We start from the raw sequence: 20518 nt of genomic DNA, 5'->3' as shown, positions 1-20518 counted from the left end.
TTCTCTAGTTGCGGAGAGCAGGGGCTACTCTCTAGTTGCAGTGGGAGGCTTCTCATTGCTGTGGCTCCTTTTGTTGAGGAGCATGGATTCTAGGGCGTGAGGGCTTCAGTAGCTGCAGCACATGGACTCAGTAGTTGTGGCTTGAGGGCTTCATTGCTCCACAACTTGTGGAATCCTCTCAGACCAGGGATCAAACCACTTTCCCCTGCACTGGTAGGCGTGGATTCTTAACCACATCCAGGGACATCCTGCCTTAAGGAGATTACTCAACATTTCTGAGCCTTAGTTGTCTCACTTGCCAAGTAAGACCAATGTCAACTTCACAGAGTTGTCAGAGATAAAATGTGAAAGCATCTAGGCATATCTTTATGATTTGAAGAATGAATAGCAGCAGAGCTGCCTCCTCAACATTTTAATGTGAAATTTTTTCAACATTTCTAGAGTTTAAAGAATTTATAGTGAGACTTCTCTGGTGGTCCATTGATTAAGGATCCACTTTGCCATCCAGGGAACTCCCAGTTGATCCCTGGTTGAGGATGTAAGATCCCACATAGCCACAGAGCAACTAAGCCAGAGCGCTGCAACTACTGAGCCCAGGCGCCACAGCTAGAGAGGCTCTGCGCCTCAAAGAAAGATCCTGAATGACGCAATGAAGATCTCGCATGCCACAACCAAGACTCAACACAGACAAATAAATGAATTTTATGTTAAACACTCATATGTTCATCATGGTGTGGTTGCGCCAATGACACAGGCAGGATCTTAGTCTCCCAACCAGGGATCCAACCTGGGTCCCCTTGCATTAGGAGCAGCGAGTCTTAACCACTGGACCACCAGGGAAGTCACTGTATTAATTTTTAAAAGCCACGCACGTTAATTATTTTGGAAAAACTTAAACCGAAATTTAGGGTGGGAGGGCGCTCAAGAGGGAGACTATATATTTATGGTTGAAACCAACACATTATAAAGCAATTTTACACACACACACACAATTTAAAACTTCCTAATTCCAGCTTCACCAAGCACCTTCCTACGACGACTCCAGTCCAGAGATTAAGACAGCCGAGCCGCTGGTGCAAAGGGTCGGGTGGGCCCCGCGGCGGGGGAAAGAGAGTAAACCTGTACGTGGTCTCTACCTCGGCGACCCCCAGGGTTAGGACAGGTGTGTGCGTCTTTCCGCTGCAGCCAGGACCCGCTTCAGGATCCGCGGCCGGGAAGTGTGGAGCGGGGCCGTTGGGGACACAGTCCAGGGCTCCACAAACACCGAGGTCCTGGGTGGGTTCCACAGCCGGCTCACCGAAACTTCCGGGCGAAAACGCCCCCACAACCCCTGTCTCGCGGCGCAGCCGCTTCCTGCTGTCGCGGCCAATCACCCGCCGCCGTGAGACGCGGGCAGGGAGAGTGCTGGAAGGCCCGGGGATTTCCATCTTTCTTGAAGGCAAGAAAACTACCCTTTGCCTTCCAGTCCCTTAAAAGCCCACCTGCACAGCCATTGTATTTAAGGGAAAGTGGACGATGAGAAGCCACACGGGCGCCATGTTTGATACGGTCAAAGGACGCCGCCCTTAAGGGCAGACAGAATTGAAGCCACGGTGTCGCCATATTTTCTGGAGGCACCTTCCGGGTCCCTTAACTCTGGTGTCTGTCCAAGCTGCCATGAAGTGAATAAACACCGAGGAGGTCTATTTGTCCCCATCAGAATCCCGAATCCCAGCCCTGCTACTTCGGTTCCCTTGGCTGCGTACGGAAGCCGAGGCTGGGCGGGGCCTCGGGCTCGGGAGCCCTTCTTGTGGACGACGAGAGCTGAGGCCGGGCGCGGGGGCCAGGCGGCCGCTGCTCGGGGCTGGGAGGCCCCATGGCGCCGCCCCCGGCCCCACTCCTGGTGCTGAGACCGGGGGAGACCGGGCCCGGTTGCAAGAAGCCCTTGGCCGTGAGGTTCGCGGACGTGGCCGTGTACTTCTCCCCGGAGGAGTGGGGGTGTCTGCTGCCCGCGCAGAGAGCCCTGTACCGGGACGTGATGCGGGAGACCTACGGCCACCTGGGCGCGCTCGGTGAGGCCCCGGGTCAGAGCCCCCCTCCTGCTTCATTGGGATTCAAAGGGGAGATCAAATAAGGACCCAGAGGATTGTAAGCCGTAATCCCGCCCTCTCCCACCAACAGCACCAGCCACCTCCCATCCCTAGTGCTTCAGGTACCCCCTCGGGAGTCCTTTCACCCCGCATCCGCTTCCTTCTGGAAGGCGCACTGCAGACCCAGTCCAGATTGAGCCTAAACTTGGAGGAGATGCCCTCACCCTGACGCGGGGGGCGCCGTCTTCCCAGGGCAGCCTCTCAGGCCAGCACCGTGATCCCTGTTCTCTCCCAGGATTCCCAGGCCCCAAACCAGCCCTCATCTCTTGGATGGAACAGGAGAGTGAGGCTTGGAGCCCCGCCGCCCAGGATCCTGAGGAGGGGGAAAGCCTGGGAGGAGCTCTGAGAGGTGAGGGATGGTCCCAGGTCTTCCCTGCCTGGCGTTCCAGAGCTTCCCATCTAGCAGTGTTTCCTGTCAGATCCCCACCTCCGGCACCCCTAAAGGAATGAAAGAGCCAACCGATGTTGGATACTAGCTAAGGGAAAAAGGCAGACCTGATACAAAGTTTTCAGAACTTGGGACAACTTGAGACCAGAATAAGAATCAGTAGCCCAGACTCCCTCTCCTAGAAACGCTGCTCATTCTCTCATTTTCAGGAACAACTAAAACTCCGTAAGAGGTAAAGAACCTGCCTACCAATGCAGGAGACATGAGATAGGGGTTGGATCCCTGGGTGGGGAAGATACTTTGGAGGAGGAAATGGCCACCCACTCCAGTATTCTTGCCTGGAGAATCCCATGGACAGAGGAGCCTGGTGGGCTACAGACCATGGGGTCTCAGAGTTGGACACAACCGAAGCAACTTAGCATACAAGAATGAAAAAAAAAAAAAATAATGAAAACAGCTTCAGGTCTGCCTTTTACATTTCTCAAGCAAGGCAAAGTGGTACAAGAGAAAATACCCATTAGTTGACAGCTTGGCTCTTCACTCCCCACTGGCCCTCACCAGAATGCTCACCAGCAAATGTCTTTCCTCCTCTGTAAATGTCTTAACCCTACCAAAAAAAATTTTGAGAAACCATAAAAATAATAGCCACTGCTTATTAAGCATTTACTAAGTGATGCTTCTACTCATTTAATCCTCCCAACAACCCTGTGAAGTAAAGAAAGCATTATGATTCCCATTTGACACATGAGGAACCAAGGCCCACCTAAGAGATTTGAACCCTGCTTATGGTTTTTCAAAGCCTGTGTGTTATTCACGGGTAGTACCTTTTTGACACTTCCCTGAGGAAAAGCATCCTATAACCTGAGACAATAAAAGCAAATGTGTTTTAAAAAGGAACTTGATTCCTGTTTCCTAGGAGCTACCCCCAACAAAAGGGAAGAGGAATCTGAAGCAGGACTAGGAGCCCAAGCACCGAGAAAGGCTCCTGGGAAGGAGAGGCCTGAGGAGCTGGTTAAACACAACCCTGGCACGACCGTCAGCAAAACCTCAGCCAGAGCACAGCCACCCAAACAAGCTGCCTGGGACCAGGGTGCGGGTCCTCAGCCCCCGGCCCCCCTACCGAGTGCGGATGCGCAGGCCAGCCAGCGGCGCCACGTGTGTGCAGACTGCGGCCGCCGCTTCACCTACCCCTCGCTGCTGGTCAGCCACCGGCGCATGCACTCGGGTGAGCGGCCGTTCCCCTGCCCTGAGTGTGGCATGCGCTTCAAGAGGAAGTTCGCCGTGGAAGCCCACCAGTGGATCCACCGCTCCTGCTCTGGGGGGCGGCGGGGCCGGAGGCCCGGGATCCGGGCTGTGCCTCGGGCCCCAGTCCGAGGTGACCGGGACCCTCCGGTGCTATTCCGGCACTACCCAGACATCTTCGAGGAGTGCGGGTGAGCGGCTTCCGCTGGCAGGGTTTGAGCCTGACCTCGGCGCTGAGGACTCACTGGGTCCCGAGGGAGGCTCCTGAGTCAGGGCTTTGGGACCCACAGTTCATCCCTTGGACTTTCCTCAAGGATCCCTCAACTTTCCAAGCTTGTAAAAAGAGAAGTGCCTGTAAAGATTCAAATAGATTAAACTCAACACTCCTCTCCCCCGATCTTTCTAAAAAAAAGAAAATGAAGAGAGTGAGATGCTGGACTTTTCTCAAAGTGTTATCTCAGTGGCAGGTGCGACTAAGATCAAAACTGTCTACAGAAATCCCCCCTACTCATCTGCAGCAGAGGTAAATGCCGAGGGGGTCTACGGCTGAGGAGGAGGTCTCAGTTGGAGGGCCTGGTCAAGCCCTAGGTAACTGAACCAATAGGAGGCCCAGGCGGTGAAGTGGGTGGAAAATGTACAGAAGCACCAGATGCAGACCTCATCTCTGTAGCTTGCTCTCTAGGCACAGCTGGTTAGTCACCCACCCTCCCTGAGCCTCAGCTCCCTCATCTGTAAAATGAGGATCAGTAATATCTACCTCAAAGGGTTACTGTGAAGACTGACATTGTAACAAGATAATATGTGTGGCAGAGTAAATGTGCAATAAACATTTGTTGAAAGAGTGAAAATGACTATTGCTATTTCCCACTTCAGATCATGAAAAGAAGTCTGCTAAGGAGGCAGGGATGGGTATCAATAGCTGTGTTTCCAGATGAGTCAACTGGGGCTCCAAGTTTCACTGCTACAAGGCAGCAAAGCCGGAAACTGGCACTGCCCACATATTCCTACCACTTCCTATGAGCAGTCAGATCTGGGCAGAACATAGATCAGGGGCTCAGGTAAGAGTGAAGTGAGGGAGCCAGCCTTGCCTGTCGGGCAGCCTCAGCAGGAAAGTGAGAGCCCCGCCATGGCCAGAGACCTTTCACTGAGAAAGGGTAGTCAAGGGACTTCCCTGGTGGTCCAGTGGTTAAGACTTTGCCTTCCAATGCAGGGTACTCAGGTTCAGTTCCTGGTGGGGGAACTAAAATCCCAGGTGCCTTGTAGCCAAAAATCCAAAACATAAAACAGAAGCAATGTTGTAACAAATTCAATAAAGACTAAAATTGATCTAAATAAAGAAGAAGGTCTTAAAAGAGAAAAAAAGTCAACATTCAGTGACCATATTGAATGACTTTTGTTGGAGACACTGCCAGGTGATAAAGGAATATCATGATGAGGAAGACTAATTTCCCTCATTCAGCAACCATCTGAAGCCTCTGTGGGATTTTGTGCAGGGCTCCAGGGACACAATGACTCAGGTCCAACATTCAAAAGATTGATTGGGGCTCTAATGGAGGAGTCCAGAGGCACCACCATCCTGGTTGGTGATATGCCAGGAAATGCAACTTGGAAGAAAAGGAGTGGTTGTGCTTCCCATAGCATTATGTAAGAAATGGTTGTAGTGAGATTTTTCAGGCAGAGGAAGTAGCAATGGAGGCCTATTTCCTAGAAAGGATAAAAGATGGACACAGTGTGGAGTGGAGCTTAGAAGCATGGGCCCTGGAGTCAGACTGTCTGCCTTCAGATCCTGACTCAGCTGCTTTATAACTGTGAACTTGGGCAAGTCACTTCTTGCTCCAAGTCACCTCTCTATGCCTTACTTTCTTCATCTATAAAACCTGAATAATAATAGCATCTACCTCATAAGACTGATGCAATGATTAAATAATACAGGATGATGCCTTGTACATTAGAGTTTAACAAACATTGGTTATTGTTGTTATTCAGTTCAGTTCAGTTCAGTCAGTCAGTCGTGTCCAACTCTTTGCAACCTCATGAATCGCAGCACGCCAGGCCTCCCTGTCCATCACCAACTCCCGGAGTTTACTCAAACTTATGTCCATCGAGTCGGTGATGCCATCCAGCCATCTCATCCTGTCATCCCCTTCTCCTCCTGCCCCCAATCCCTCCCAGCATCAGAGTCTTTTCCAATGAGTCAACTCTTCGAATGAGGTGGCCAAGTATTAGAGTTTCAGCTTCAGCATCAGTCCTTCCAATGAACACCCAGGACTGATCTCCTTTAGGATGGACTGGTTGGATCTCCTTGCCATCCAACGGACTCTCAAGAGTCTTCTCCAACACCACAGTTCAAAAGCATCAATTTTTCGGTGCTCAGCTTTCTTCACAGTCCAACTCTCACATCCATACATGACCACTGGAAAAACCATAGCCTTGACCAGATGGACCTTTGTTGGGCAAAGTAATGTCTCTGCTTTTTAATATGCTACCTAGGTGGGTCATATCTTTCCTTCCAAGGAGTAAGCATCTTTTAATTTCATGGCTGCAATCACCATCTACTGTGATTTCAGAGCCCCAAAAAATAAAGTTTGACACTGTTTCCACTGTTTCCCCATCTATCTCCCATGAAGTGATGGGACCAGATGCCATGATCTTAGTTTTCTGAATGTTGAGCTTTAAGCCAACTTTTTCACTCTCCTCTTTCACTTTCATCAAAAGGCTTTTTAGTTCCTTTTCACTTTCTGCCATAAGGGTGGTATCATCTGCATATCTGAGGTTATTGATATTTCTCCTGGCAATCTTGATTCCAGCTTGTGCTTCTTCCAGCCCCGCGTTTCTCATGATGTACTCTGCATATAAGTTAAACAAGCAGGGTGACAATATACAGCCTTGACGTACTCCTTTTCCTATTTGGAACCAGTCTGTTGTTCCATGTCCAGTTCTAACTGTTGCTTCCTGACCTGCATACAGGTTTCTCAAGAGGCAGGTCATTGTTATTCAAACACAACACAGAATAGTATGTGAGCAGGACCATGTCTCCGAGCAAGTCTTCTGGATCAAGGAAGTCTTCCTAGAGGAGGTATTTCCAACTGTCCTTGAAGGATGAGAAAGATTTCAACCAGGATGGGCATGTATAGGGAATGAGCAGCAGCTCCACTTGATTGAAGCATAAAGACTGAAAGTAAAGAATAATGGATACCAGATGCAATCAAGAAGTGGGACCTATCTGGGAGGATCACAGATCCTAGTGGGGGATCTTGAGGTTCACCCTGTAGGCACTGAGGAGCCATAGAAAGTCCCTGAGTAGGAGCAGAGCTCCTGCTGTCAGAAACAGTCAGAAAATGTCTTTGTCTGGACTTCCCTGGTGGTCCACTGGTTAAGACGCCAACTTTCCAATGCAGGGGCTGAGGGACTGATCCCTAGTTAGGGAACTAAGATCCCATATGCCCTGTGGCACAGCCAAATTTACATATATACATACATATACATATATATATATGTCTTTGTCAAACAGTGTGGAGTGTGACCCATGAGAGGAGCCTGGGCATGAGACATGAGAAATCTGCTGGGCATCTGCTCCCAGGTAGAAGCAGTTAGTAGTGGGACCAAGCTAGAAAGCAAGACTTTTTTTTTTTTTTTTTTTTTTGTAGTTGCCCTCGTCTGCTGACCTTGGAAATGGAAAGAAAGGTATTCCTGAGAGATTTCTGTCATAGAACCTAAATGCTTCAGTGAACTGACCAACATGATCTGTGAACAAGTAAGTCCCAGAGGTTTCAAGCATGGAGAGCTGCAACAAGGGAGCCCAAGCACCGGGGGAGGGTGTGAAGGTCCAGGGGTGACCATGATGGGGTGAGTCATGGGGGGCAGGGGGAGAACTGAAAAGAGGAGGAGCCACCAAAAAGGAGGGGGCAGAACCAGGCATAATGTGTCGAGCAGAACTGCCCAGGTCAGCACTTGGCACAGAGCAAGTGCTGTCTACTCTTTCTCGTTTATCCAGTTAACACACATCTACTAGGCATTTAACATGTACCATAACTCCCAAGCACTCAAACAACATACTCATTTCCCATGACTTGACCCCTAAACATAACCCTATTATGTACTTTTGGTACAGAATCCACCTGCAATGCAGGAAACCCTGGTTTGATTCCTGGGTCAGGAAGATCCCTGGAGAAGGGCTAGGCTACCCACTCCAGTATTCCTGGACTTCTCTTGTGGCTCAGCTGGTAAAGAATCTGCCTTTGATGAGGGAGACCTGGGTTCGATCCCTGGGTTGGGGAGATCCCCTGAAGGAGGAAATGGCAACCCACTCCAATATTCTGGCCTGGAGAATTCCATGGACTACACAGTCCACGAGGTTGAAAACAGTCAGACACAACTGAGCAACTTTCACTTTTTCTATTATGTACTTTTAATATTTAGGGTCCGTGTTGATGTTTGACAGAAAACCACAAAATTCTGTAAAGCAATTATCCTTCAATTAAAAAATAAATTAATTTTAAAAATATTTCAGTTCAATTCAGTCACTCAGTCGTGTCTGACTCTTTTGTAGCACACCAGGCTTCCCTGTCTGTCACCAACTCCTGGAGTTTATTCAAACTCATGTCCATGGAGTCAGTGATGCCATCCAACCATCTCATCCTCTGTTGGCCCCTTCTCCTCCTGCCTTCAATCTTTCCCAGCATCAGGGTCTTTTCCAATGAGTCAGTTCTTCACATTAGGTGACCAAAGTATTGGAGTTTCAGTTTCAGCATTAGTCCTTCCAATGAATATTTAGGACTGATTTCCTTTAGGATGGACTGGTTGGATCTCCTTGCAGTCCAAGGGACTCTCAAGAGTCTTCTCCAACACCACAGTTAAAAAGCATCAATTCTGGAGAAGGAAATGGCAACCCACTCCAGTATTCTTGCCTGGAAAAATCCACGGACAGAGGAGTCTGGCGGGCTGAAGTCCATGGGATTACATGACTGGGCATGTGTGCACGAGGGTGGAGGGAGATGGGTTGGTAGCAATAAACTGGTAGAACTAAAAAAAAAAAAAAAAAAAAAAGCATCAATTCTTCCAGACTCCGCTTTCTTTATGGTCCAACTCTCACATCCATACATGATTACTGTAGCTTTGACAAGATGGACCTTCGTTGGCAAAGCAATGTCTCTGCTTGTTAATATGCTGTCTAGTTTGGTCATAGCTTTTCTTCCAAGGAGCAAGCATCTTTTAATTTCATGGCTGCAGTCACCATCTCCAGTGATTTTGGAGCCCCCAAAAATAAAGTCTCACTGTTTCCACTGTTTCCCCATCTATCTCCCATGAAGTGATGGGACCATCAGATGCCATGATCTTAGTTTTCTGAGTGTTGAGTTTTAAGCCAACTTTTTCACTCTCCTCTTTCAATTTCATCAAGAATCTCTTTAGTTCTTGTTCACTTTCTGCCAGAAGGGTGGTGTTATCTGCATATCTGAGGTTATTGATATTTCTCCCAGCAATCTTGATTTCAGTTTGTGCTTCATCCAGCCCAGCGTTTCTCATGATGTACTCTGCATGTAAGTTAAATAAGCAGGGTGACAATATATAGCCTTGAGGTACTCCTTTCCCGATTTGGAACCAGTCTGTTCCATGTCCAGTTCTAACTGTTGCTTCTTGACCTGCATACAGATTTCTCAGGAGGCAGGTCAGGTGGTCTGGTATTCCCATCTCTAAGAATTTTTCACAGTTTGTGTGATCCACACAGTCAAAGGCTTTGGCATAGTCAACAAAGCAGAAATTTATATTTTTCTGGAACTCTTGCTTTTTCTATGATCCAAGAGATGTTGGCAATTTGATCTCTGGTTCCTCTGCCTTTTCTAAAACCAACTTGAACATCTGTATGTTGATGGTTCATGTACTGTTGAAGCCTAGCTTGGAGGATTTTGAGCATTACTTTGCTAGCGTGTGAGATGAGTGCAGTTGTGCAGTAGTTTGAACATTCTTTGGCATTGCCTTTCTTTGGGATTGGAATGAAAACTGATCTTTTCCAGTCCTGTGGCCACTGCTGAGTCTTCCAAATTTGCTGGCATATTGAGGGCAGCACTTTCACAGCATCATCTTTTAGGCTTTGAAATAGCTCAACTGGAATTCCATCACCTCCACTAGCTTTGTTCATAGTGATGCTTCCTAAGGCCCACTTGACTTAGAATTCCAGGATGTCTAAATAAAAAAATATTTAGAGCCCATCATTTTAATTTCTTCTCTCTACGTTTAATACAACAGAATGGAATCGTATACCCACTCCATTATTCTTGCCTGGGAAATCCCACGGATAGAGGAGCCTGGTGTGCTAAGATGCCTGGCATCGCAAAGAGTCAGACATGACTTGGTGACTACAGAACCACAGTGGAATGGCATAGGTTACCTGAAGCACTTTTTCTGACTTCCAGGTCCCTGATTCTTGCCTTACCCACATCCAACTGCTTCTTCGTAACCTGGCCTAAAACCATACCTCTCTCTGGTTGCTGAGATTGTGTCTTCAGTAACCCATCGTGTCATGGGTTCTGGAGTCAGAACCCTCACTAGCTGTGTGGCCTGGGGTAAGGTCATTCCCCTGGGCCTTGGTCTACTGATCCAGAATGGTACTTACCTCTGAAGTGTTCGGAGGGATTAAATGAGTTAACAGGCAGATGCACTTAGAACAGAGTCTGGCATGTATTAATAGTAAGTGATTGATCAAGGTAAGCTAATATTATTGATGTCTTAGTCACATCACAGAACCAACTGCAGTTCTTGTATAATTGGCCACTGTTCTGTTAGGAGAGCTTGGAATTGGAAGCACACAGAGATGGAGCATTGAAAGCAAATGAGTCACGTCATCTCTTTGTTAGGTAGTTAGAATAGGGAAAAAGAGTCCAAAATGGCGGTGGCTAAAAGACCTGGAAGGGAAAGCCCCTGAAAATAGAACAAAGGACTGGAGAGAGAACCTCAGGTAAAACAAACAACGCTCCTGCCTAAGCCCAGTTTGCATAGGACAGGCCCAGGGGGAACAAACAAACATATAAAAAGAGGAGCCAACGCCCTCTCTCTCTCTCCCCTGCACGATGGAGCGATCTTCTCTTCACGTCTTTGGATCGACGTGCCCTCATGCCTCGAAGATGGATTTTCCTGCTATTATCTAAATAAATAGAGCTGTAACACTGAGCTGTAATACTGATTTATTTAAGAGCTATAACACGGTCTGTTTGAGACCTGAAAGCTGTAACACGGTCTGTCCTCGAGTGCTGTGACCCGCCAAGAGGCTTTAACGTCCGTCACTCCAAATTTTTGTTGTGACGAGACAAAGAACCGAGGCGCAGACACTCGCGTGACACCTTAATTCATCTCACATTTTTAAACTTTTTTTTTCATCTAACTTTTTTTTACTTCAATCCTGACTTAGTAACTTGAGAATTCAGTTCATTTCCACAATGTCAGCAGGGGCCTGTAAATTTGAAGCGTTAATATTGCATTTCTGGAACATGTCTGAAGGAGGCAGAGCCAGGAGGAAAGGCTGGATGGATTAGGAGTCTGAAGACCCAGAGTCACTAATGGGCTGCCTGACTTTGGGTCTTAACTGGGCTTCAGTTTCCTCTTCTGTAAAATGCCTGAACTCTAAGGCACTGAGAAGCATGCGTCCCAGTGTCTTCAGTAAGATCCAGTAAATGCGTCAAAATATGACAGATATCTCTGTAGGGCGTAGACAATCACTGTAGGAATATTTAAGAAACCGTTAGTAGAGGTATGGTGTGGACTGAGGTCGAGGACAGTAACTGAATATTCTTGTGTAGCCTTCTAAAAGAAAAATAAACAAAAATCTGAGAAATGAATTAGTTTGCAAAAAAAAATTTTTTTTAAACACCAAGTCACTGGACGGGCCTTCTTTCGGGGACTGAGAAGAGGACGTTTGTCCGCACCGCCCCTGATTCCTGGCCCTGTGGCCCACTCTCCAGTGTCCCTCTCCGCCGCGCGCCCGCGCACCCGCCTCACCTTTCACCCGCCAGATCGGAGCGCGGACGCCGAAGCAGCTGCGGCCATCTTAACTATGGGCAAGAGGCCCTTGCAAGGCCACCGGCAGAACAGCAAGAGAAGACAACTCGAGGGGGGAATAAACCAGATCATCAATGCCTTTCTCTAAAATGGACGGTAGAGTGCCACGGCCTCTTCTGTGGGCGCCTTCATTTCTCGGCCCACGGACCAATGAGTTCGCTTAACGGGCCGTTTCCCGCCGTCCTAGAGGGGCCCCACCACAAGCTACTTCCGGGCGCCTGGGCCCGAAGGGGCCCACCCCCGCCCTGCACCGGAGGCTGAGTCGCTAGAGTCTCTCCCGGGAGAAGTGTGGGTGGCCGTATGACTCCACCCCCGGCTCCCGATCTGGGCTCCCAGCGGTGTCGGTGAAGACCCGGCGGGAAGAAGGTGAGAGAAGGCCGCAGGCATCGTCAAAGTGGCCCTATATTTCTTCCCCGAGGAGTGGGGTGTCTGCGGTGAAAAACCTCCACCTGGGCGCGTACGATGACGCCAGCGTCCCGCATCTGCCTCATGATAATTGGTTCCCGAGATCCTCGCCAGATCAGCCTGACTGAAATTAATGACTTACCCTCCACTGTCAGATACCCGCACTGGCTCCCCAAGACTTGTGCAAAAACTAGAGAACCTGTACCGGCCTTCAAGGCCCATAGCACTCTAACCTCTTCCTCTGTCTCTACCTGCGCGCCATCTCATTGGCTCCTGCCAAGCAGAATCTTCATTCTTTGGACATGCTTCTAGCTTACTTGAGTCTTTGTTCTTGCTATTCTGCTCTGTTACACCCTGCCCTCCAACTCTCACACCCTTCACTGCCATCTTCAAGAAGTTTCTTGGGAGAGGGATGAATTGGGACACATACACACTGCTATATATTAAATAGATAACTGGAGCTTCCCTGGTGGCTCAGTGGTAAAGAATCTGCCTGCCAATGCGGGAGACATGAGTTCAGTCCTGGTCTGGGGAGATCCCACGTGCCAAGGAGCAAGTAAGCACAGGTGTCACAATTACTGAAGCCTGCACGCTCTAGAGCTTGTGCTCTGCAAAGAGAGGCCACCACACTTAGAGGCCCTGGCACTGCAACTAGAGTAACCACCACTCACCGAAACTGGAGAAAAGCCCTCACAGCAACAAAGATGCAACACAACCAATTCAGAAATAAAAAGTAAAAAATAAATAAAATAGATAACTAATAGGGACCTACTACAGAGCATAGGGAACTCTACTCAATACTCTAATGATCTATATGAGAAAAGAATCTAAAAAAGAATCAACCTATATGTAACTGATTCACTTTGCTGTACACCTGAAACTAACACAACACTGTCAATCAACTATCCTCCCAATACAAATTTATAAAAAAAGAAGTAAAGAAAGAGGGTAAAGAAATTTCTTCTGGAGCTCTTCTGGCCTGTACTGGAAGTCTCCAAACGGCGGCTCTGTGTCCATCTCTAGCCCTGAGCACAATCTGCCCAGAAGTCCTGTCTGCACCTTTGCCAGCAAAGCTCCTATCTGGAATCTCTCTTAAAACATCTAGAACAATCCCTGGCATATATGAGGTGCCCCGTGTGCTGTGTGCTTAGTCGCTCAGTCGTGTCTGACTTTTTGTGACCTCATGGATTGTAGCCTGACAGGCTCCTCTGTCCATGGAGATTCTCCAGGCAAGAATACTGGACCAACGTGCTGTGCCCTCCTCCAGGGGATCTTCCCAAACCAGGGATTGAACCCAGGTCTCCCACTTTGCAGGCGTATTCTTTACTGTCTGAGCCACCGTGGAAGCCAAGGTGCCCAATATATTTTCATTAAATGAATGAAATGCACCTTCATCCCCACGCCACTGAGTGCAATCACGGTTTGCCTTTACCTACAACTTGGCCCAGTGCACTCCCTCTCTCTCTCTTTTAAATGTTTATTTTATTTGGGTGCTCTGGGTCTTAGTTTTGGCAAAGGGATCACATGGACTCCAGTTGTAGCTCACAGGCTCAGTGGTTGTGACTCAGGGGGCTTAGTTGCTTCAAGGCTTGTGGGACCTTAGTTCTCCAACCAGCGATCAAACCTGAGTCCCCTGCATTGCAAGGCAGATTCTTAACCACTGCACCACCAGGGAAGTCCACATAGGTAGTCTTAAGAAATGTTTATTGAATGATTAGCATTCTGCCCAGTTTTGTGAAAAATGAAAGTGTTAGTCACTCAATTGTGTCTGACTCTGTTGTGACCCCATGGACTGTAGCCAAGGCTCCTCTGTCCATGGAATTCTCCAGGCAAGAATACCAGAATGGGTTGCCACTCCCTTCTCCAGGGCATCTTCTTGACCCAGAGATTGAACTCTCATATCCCACATTATTTCTGGCAGATTCTTTACCATCTGAGCCACCAGGGGTCCCCAATTTTGCCAGACCCCAAACCAGCCCTCATCAAATGGGTGGAACAGGAGACCCAGCTGTGGGGTACAGATACTCAGGATTCCCAGGAGTAGGAAGTCTGAAAGAAAGCCAGAAAGATGAAAAGTAGAAGCAATGTCCCAGTTCCACCTGGAAGGGAAAAACGTTTGTTGAGTAAGAAACACCGTCTGCATGTTCTTTACCACTGACATTACTAGTTTTTGCTGATCTGAATTTATGACACCCACTGGAGATTGCAATCTTGACCTTCTCTTTCTCACTTAATTGGCTCTGAGGCATCCAAGTGGTCCCATGATTAGGTCATACTTTATGAATCATCCAAAGGTCAGTGGCGATGTGTGAATTCAAGTTTAGGAGGGAGGCAGTTTGAGACTTCCCTGGCAGTTCTGTGGTTAAGATTTCATGCTCCCAAAGCATGTCCCACAGCATGGCCAAAAAATAAAAGTTTAGGATGGAGGCAGTTTATCTGTCTCTCAGGTCCCTGGGCCCTATAACAGCTGCTCCTCTGGTTGAGATTATCTCCTCTGTTGACCCTGGAGTGGGTGGGAATGTCCCTGACCTGCAAGCCCTCAACTGGCCAACACAGTCTAGAAGGGGGCTTCCAGGTCCTGGGTACCCACTGAATGCTTCTGTCTTCCTGAAGTTTGATTCTATCAGCCTGAACATAAGTAGGCCTTGGAGAGTTCACAGGGGAAAATGTAAGTTTTGAATCTGTTTCCCAGCACTCATTCAGAAAAGTGATACATTTGGAAGGGGTCAGCAGAAGGAGTCTATCTGGGAGTTGTCATGAGGCCCTGGAGTCAGAGACACTGATGTGGTCTTTGAGCCTGTGGCCAAGGCTTCCGTAGTCGGGGTTTTCCCAGGCCCTCAGCCTGTGCCCAGCTTCAACACCTGGCACTGAGGATTTACCTTCATCCCCATCTGGAATGCAATTATGCTTTACCTTTACCTTCAACTTGGCCCAGTGCACTTTTTTTTTTATTTATTTTATTTGGCCGCGCCAGGTCTCAGTTGTGGCATGTGAACTCTTCTTTGCAGCACATAGGATCTAGTTCCCTGACCAAGGATTGAACCCAGATCCCCTGTAGTGGAAGCATGGAGTCCCAACCACTGGACCACGAGGGGAGTCTGGGCCCATTGCATTCTGGAGAGGACCCTTCACCTAGTGCCATACTTCTCAAGCTATTTGCTGACTCACTACTGTCCCCACAGTGGAAGGTGCTGCAGCCAAAGGCCACTAGGAGACCCACCAGCCTGGTGCCATGGCCCTTAGGGTCCCATCTAGGGGAGCAGACTCTGCCCTAGGCTCTTCTCCAGGAGGGTCCAGACCCCCCTGCAAGTTTCCAGCACTACCCAGGACTCTCTTCCAGGTCTATGGGGATGGGCACTGACAGGTGACCAAAAGCCTTCACTCTTAATGGAAATTTTCTATTGTCTTTTTTGTCTTTCAGGGGGCCTGAGAGGTGAGGAGGACTAGGGTCCCTAGGCAACACTGTGCCCTTAGTCCTTGTCCTCTACTAGCCACCCTCCAACAAGCCTCTCTCTTTGGCCAGGCTGACCCCTCCCAAGTTTATATCTTCCCCTTTTCTTCTGTTGAGATGATGATGATGATGATGATGATGATGATGATGATGATTTGGCTGTGCTGAGTCTTAATCGCAGCACGCAGGATCTTTGATCTTCATTAGCAAGCGGGATCTTTAGTTGTGGCACGCAAATTTAGTTGCAGCCTGTGGGATCTAGTTCACTGATCAGGGATCAAATCGGGTCCCCCTGTACTGGAAGTGCAGAGTCTTAGCCACTGGGTCACCAGAGAAGTTCAGAGATCAGTTCTTTACTTGCCCAGCTTCCCTGGGGAGAAGCAGCCACCAGATACAAGGAGCCTGTGAAGGTCTCAGGGATGCCTTTGGAAGGAAGGAGGCAAACAGACCAAAGCTCCAGAATAGCCCGCAGACCAGCAAATGCGAAGCACATGTCCATGAAGTGTGTAAAATGCAGTGATTGATTTATCTGGCCAAAGGAAAAATATCAAGGCTTCTTAGGGCAGGGTATATTTATGAAGGCGTGTGGGAAGCACTGAGTAGGCAATCAATAAATGTGTCCAGTGAGAGAAAGAGCTTGGAGGTAAAAATGATGAAGAGAGTTGGTGCCATTTGCTAAGACAAGACCCCAGGGGCGGCAGGCAGAGGGGGGGGGAAGGATGAGTTCAGCTTGAGCCTGCAAAATCCGAGGTGTTCATGGGCCATCCATCCCAGGGCACGGTGGCAAGTGGCTCTGGGACCAGGAATTCAAGGAACTCGCCTTGAGCTAAAGCTAAATGGATGTTCGGGAGGCGTCCTGAAGGGTATGTGGGGAGGGGGTAAGCTTACAGAAAGGGGGTCCTTCCCACCTTTCTCAGACCTCATCTTACCCTCCCCCGGCTGCCCCCACGATCTCCTGAAACTGAAGTTCCCAGAATTTCAATAGCTCGATCAAGTTTCTTTCACCCGCTCCATTCTTTTACCCTCAACACTGGGGGAAGCGTGAGGTCACCCAGCGATGGGCCAGCCACGAAACCTAACGTCTGAAATCACCGCGCGGAGCGGGTCCAGGGTCGGGGCTGGAGGTCGCTGCTCCAAGCCTGGACCGGGCCGCGGCGAGGCCTCCAGCGCGGCGGGCGCGGGGACCCGGAGGGGAAGCCCGGCCGCCGCGCCTCCGAGGCCTGGCGCCGCGCTCTAGAGAACGCCGGCCCCCCCGCCCGGGCCGGTGGCTGCGCCTTCCCGGGCGCCTGTAGCCGCCGCGGCCATGTTGGCTGAGGGCTCGAAGACAAAGCCACCTGGAGACAGCCGGGTGGCGTCATCCGGGCACGATGGCGCGGGAGCGAAATGCATGGGTCCGCGTGGCCGCCATCTCTTAGGAGAGCGCCTTCAGCCACCTGCCCTCAGTGTTCAGCCACCCCCGTGGACCCTCGAGGGGCCGTTCCTGCTCTCCTGGCCTCCCGACCGCGCCCCGACTCTTGACCCCGGCCGGGGAGCGTTCTGGATCTCCGAGGCTCCGCGGACCCCGGCGGGTAGGGGTGGCGCCGGCCCGTCGCCAGGGTGGCATTTACAATGGCGCCGCCCCCGGCCCCGCTCCCCGCGCGCGAACCTAACGAGGTCGGGCCCCAGGGGGGGACATCCGAGCCCGTGAGCTTCGCGGACGTGGCCGTGTACTTCTCCCCGGAGGAGTGGGCGTGTCTGCGGCCCGCGCAGAGGGCCCTGTACCGGGACGTGATGCGGGAGACCTATGGCCACCTGGGCGCGCTCGGTGAGGCCCCACCTGCTCGCCTGTGCTCACACCCCAGTCCACCCCGCCCAGCCTCTGGATCCTGCACGTGGAATGGGAGGCCCCAGGAAGCCGGGACCGTGGGCGGCGGCCTCCCCCGCAGCGTGGGCTTTGCGTTCTCTCCCCCTTCCCTCCAGGCTTCCGAGGCACCAAGCCAGCCCTCATCTCCTGGGTGGAGGAAGAGGCAGAACTGTGGGGTCCAGATGCCGGGCCGCCTGAGATGGGAGAGTGTCTTACAGAAGCAGACACAGGTGAAGCAGTGGGGACTTTGTCCCCTGGGGACTTCCTCTGGGTCCTACCCATCATGTTACCCTCTGCTAACTCCTTACCTGCTCATCAGTTTCCTGCCTGAATTGCTTTCCCAGCTAAGGTTATTATTATGCCTGATCCCTGCCTAGCTTCTGGATTCAGCCTAGAAAGGGCCCGAGAGTGTGACCCAGGCATCCCTGCCTCTCCACTCCCCAGCTCCTCCAAACCTGAGCCTCTGACCTCTAGCTGGTCTCTAAGTTCCTCTGAGCGCCACATCACCCCACCTGCTGTTTGCCTGTTCTCTAGCTCGTCCACCACCTCCTGTGTTCACTTTGTTTTTGTTATATTTTTATCACAGCCTCCTTTCTCTTGGCTGGTACTGTTTTGTTCCTCTGGTTCATCCTGTCCTCCTGTTGCACTTGTGCCCAGCCCCTGTGAACTTGGCAGTGGCCGCCCCCTTCATGCCTCTCTGTGCTGTTCCTGCTGCTGGCTGCATACTTACATCCACTAATGCTCTGTGATCTAGCTTAATTGTTGTCCTCCCAACCCACATTTCCCCAGCCCCCAGAATGTACCGTGCCCCTGTCCTTCCTTCTCTTTTTGTCTCTACAAGTTTTTCTTTCTGTCCCCTGCTACTGAGGGTAAAGTGTAACTTCTAACTTCCCTGGCCTGTACCGAGCTGAGTCCCAGAGGCAGCTGTATCTAAGAGGCTTCTCTGTCCCCATAGTGAGTGTGGGCATCAAGGACCAGGATAAGCTGAGGTCTGAGGTCTCCCCTTGTCTCCCAGCAGGTTCCAGAAACCAGACAGAAAAAGGACAGAGACGAGGGAGGGAGGCACTGGGGAAGATCCTTTCTGTGGACGCTCAGCTTCCCGGGCTGATGGCTCTCAAACCCCTCTCTGCTGGCTTTCCTTACGGTTGCCAGAAGCCACCGAAGGTGCCTCGCCGGGGTCGCCCGCCACTCTCTGCCCACCCCCCGGTCCCCAGAGCCGACCGGCGGCATGGCTGCTACGTGTGCGGGAAGAGTTTCGCCTGGCGCTCCACCCTGGTGGAGCATCTCTACACCCACACGGGCGAGAAGCCCTTCGGCTGCCCGGACTGTGGCAAGGGCTTCAGCCAGGCGTCCTCGCTGAGCAAGCACCGGGCCATCCACCGTGGGGAACGGCCCCACCGCTGCCCGGACTGCGGCCGGGCCTTCACGCAGCGCTCGGCGCTCACCACCCACCTGCGGGTCCACACGGGCGAGAAGCCCTACGCGTGCCCAGACTGTGGCCGCTGCTTCAGCCAGAGCTCCGCCCTCTACCAGCACCAGCGGGTCCACAGCGGGGAGACCCCCTTCCCCTGCCCGGACTGTGGCCGCGCCTTCGCCCACGCCTCCGACCTCCGGCGCCACGTGCGCACCCACACCGGCGAGAAGCCCTACGCGTGCCCAGACTGCGGGCGCTGCTTCCGGCAGAGCTCGGAGATGGCCGCCCACCGGCGCACCCACAGCGGCGAGCGCCCCTACGCCTGTCCTCAGTGTGGCAGGTGCTTCGGCCAGAAGTCGGCCATGGCCAAGCACCAGTGGGTCCATCGTCCAGGGGCGGGGGTGCGCAGGGGCGGAGGTGCCGCCGGGCTGCCTGTGCCCCTGGCCTCTGCCCTAGGGGACCTGGATCCCCCCGTGGGCTTCCAGCATTACCCAGAGATATTCCAGGAGTGTGGGTGATGGCTTCACGGGTGACAGGGCCAAGGGTGAAGATGTAGACATTGGCTGAGGCCCAAGATGGCCTCAGGGGCCTCAAACTCAGGCAACTCCGGGGAGGTCACAAAATTCCCAGAGGGCACTGGACCTGGGGGTGGGGGGTGAGGACCAGTTTATCTTAGGCCTTCATCAGTTTCATCTGCTAGACCTTGTCCTCTATGGTCCCAGACTCAAGAGACCCCTTTGCTGAGTCAGGTTAGAGGTAAGAACCCCCACTAGACTTCCACTATGGGGAAAGGCTGTTTCTCAGCTTAGATATAAGAGGATTGAGGTGGAGAATTTTGTTTTATCCACTGACTTGACTGCAGAAGTTAAAAACTGATGGCCAGGTACTGAATCTGGTCTCCCAACAGCCTTTTGCAATACATGTATTTTTAGACCAGCCAGCATTTTCAAGTGTTATGAATTATTGGTTAAGATGTAAAAATCAGGCTATTTCACACAACAAACCAAGTTTCTGGCCTCTTGAAAAAAATCCAAAGATTTGGTGACTTGACCTGAGCTCCCACAAAGCCACAATTGACAGGAGCTGAGAGGCCCATTTGAATGGAGCCCAGGCTCTTCAGTTCAGCCCACCTGCCAACTCCTTAAGCACCTCCTGACCAGTGTCAGCTGCCACTTGTCATGGCTGTCTCTGGCAAAGCAGAGATGCCTCTCCATCTGGCATTTTCTACTCATTTACATGACCTGTTGGACTCCTGTAATCATTTTTTAAAAATGTATTTTTAATACATAAAAATATGTATTTATTTTATTTATTTGGCTGGTCTTAGTTGCGGCATGCAGGATCTAGTTCCCCAATCAGGAATCGAACCCGAGCCCACTGCATTGGGAGCACTGAGTCTTAGCCACTGGACCACCAGGGATACCCCTTCCTGTAGTCATTTGAGTTTACAAACTGTAGTCTATGGCATTCAGTTGTTCTTGAATCAGGGATTCGGGTAGAGAGCACATTTGTGAAAGGGCAGCAGGAGAGAAGTAAAAGCAGGCTTTAATTTAGATCTTGGCTCGTATTGCGTTTTATGGTTTACAAAGGACAGTCT

General features: G+C 50.7%; 1 protein-coding gene and 1 long non-coding RNA gene across 2 annotated transcripts; one reads left to right on the top strand and one right to left on the bottom strand.

Moving 5' to 3' along the window:
- Window positions 1-982: 982 nt before the first annotated feature.
- LOC110142441 (zinc finger protein 764) lies at window positions 983-20474 on the top strand. The gene is made up of 10 exons (XM_020901610.2): window positions 983-2051; window positions 2365-2478; window positions 3434-3952; window positions 11712-11840; window positions 12145-12174; window positions 15635-15646; window positions 16957-17012; window positions 17237-17468; window positions 17624-17737; window positions 18523-20474. Exons 1-10 carry the CDS (start codon window positions 1856-1858, stop codon window positions 19437-19439), a joined length of 2319 nt encoding a protein of 772 aa, XP_020757269.2. The 5' UTR covers window positions 983-1855; the 3' UTR covers window positions 19440-20474.
- On the bottom strand, window positions 8144-12245 carry LOC139032878 (uncharacterized). The gene is made up of 2 exons (XR_011485511.1): window positions 11749-12245; window positions 8144-9939 (listed from the first exon to the last, which is right to left on the bottom strand). It is a non-coding gene; the product is annotated as an uncharacterized lncRNA (long non-coding RNA).
- Window positions 20475-20518: the final 44 nt, after the last annotated feature.

The sequence above is a fragment of the Odocoileus virginianus genome, chromosome 33, assembly GCF_023699985.2.
Source record: "Odocoileus virginianus isolate 20LAN1187 ecotype Illinois chromosome 33, Ovbor_1.2, whole genome shotgun sequence".
NCBI lineage: Eukaryota > Metazoa > Chordata > Mammalia > Artiodactyla > Cervidae > Odocoileus > Odocoileus virginianus.
The sequence above is the reverse complement of the archived record's forward strand: the minus strand, read 5'-3'. Positions and strand labels throughout refer to the sequence as shown.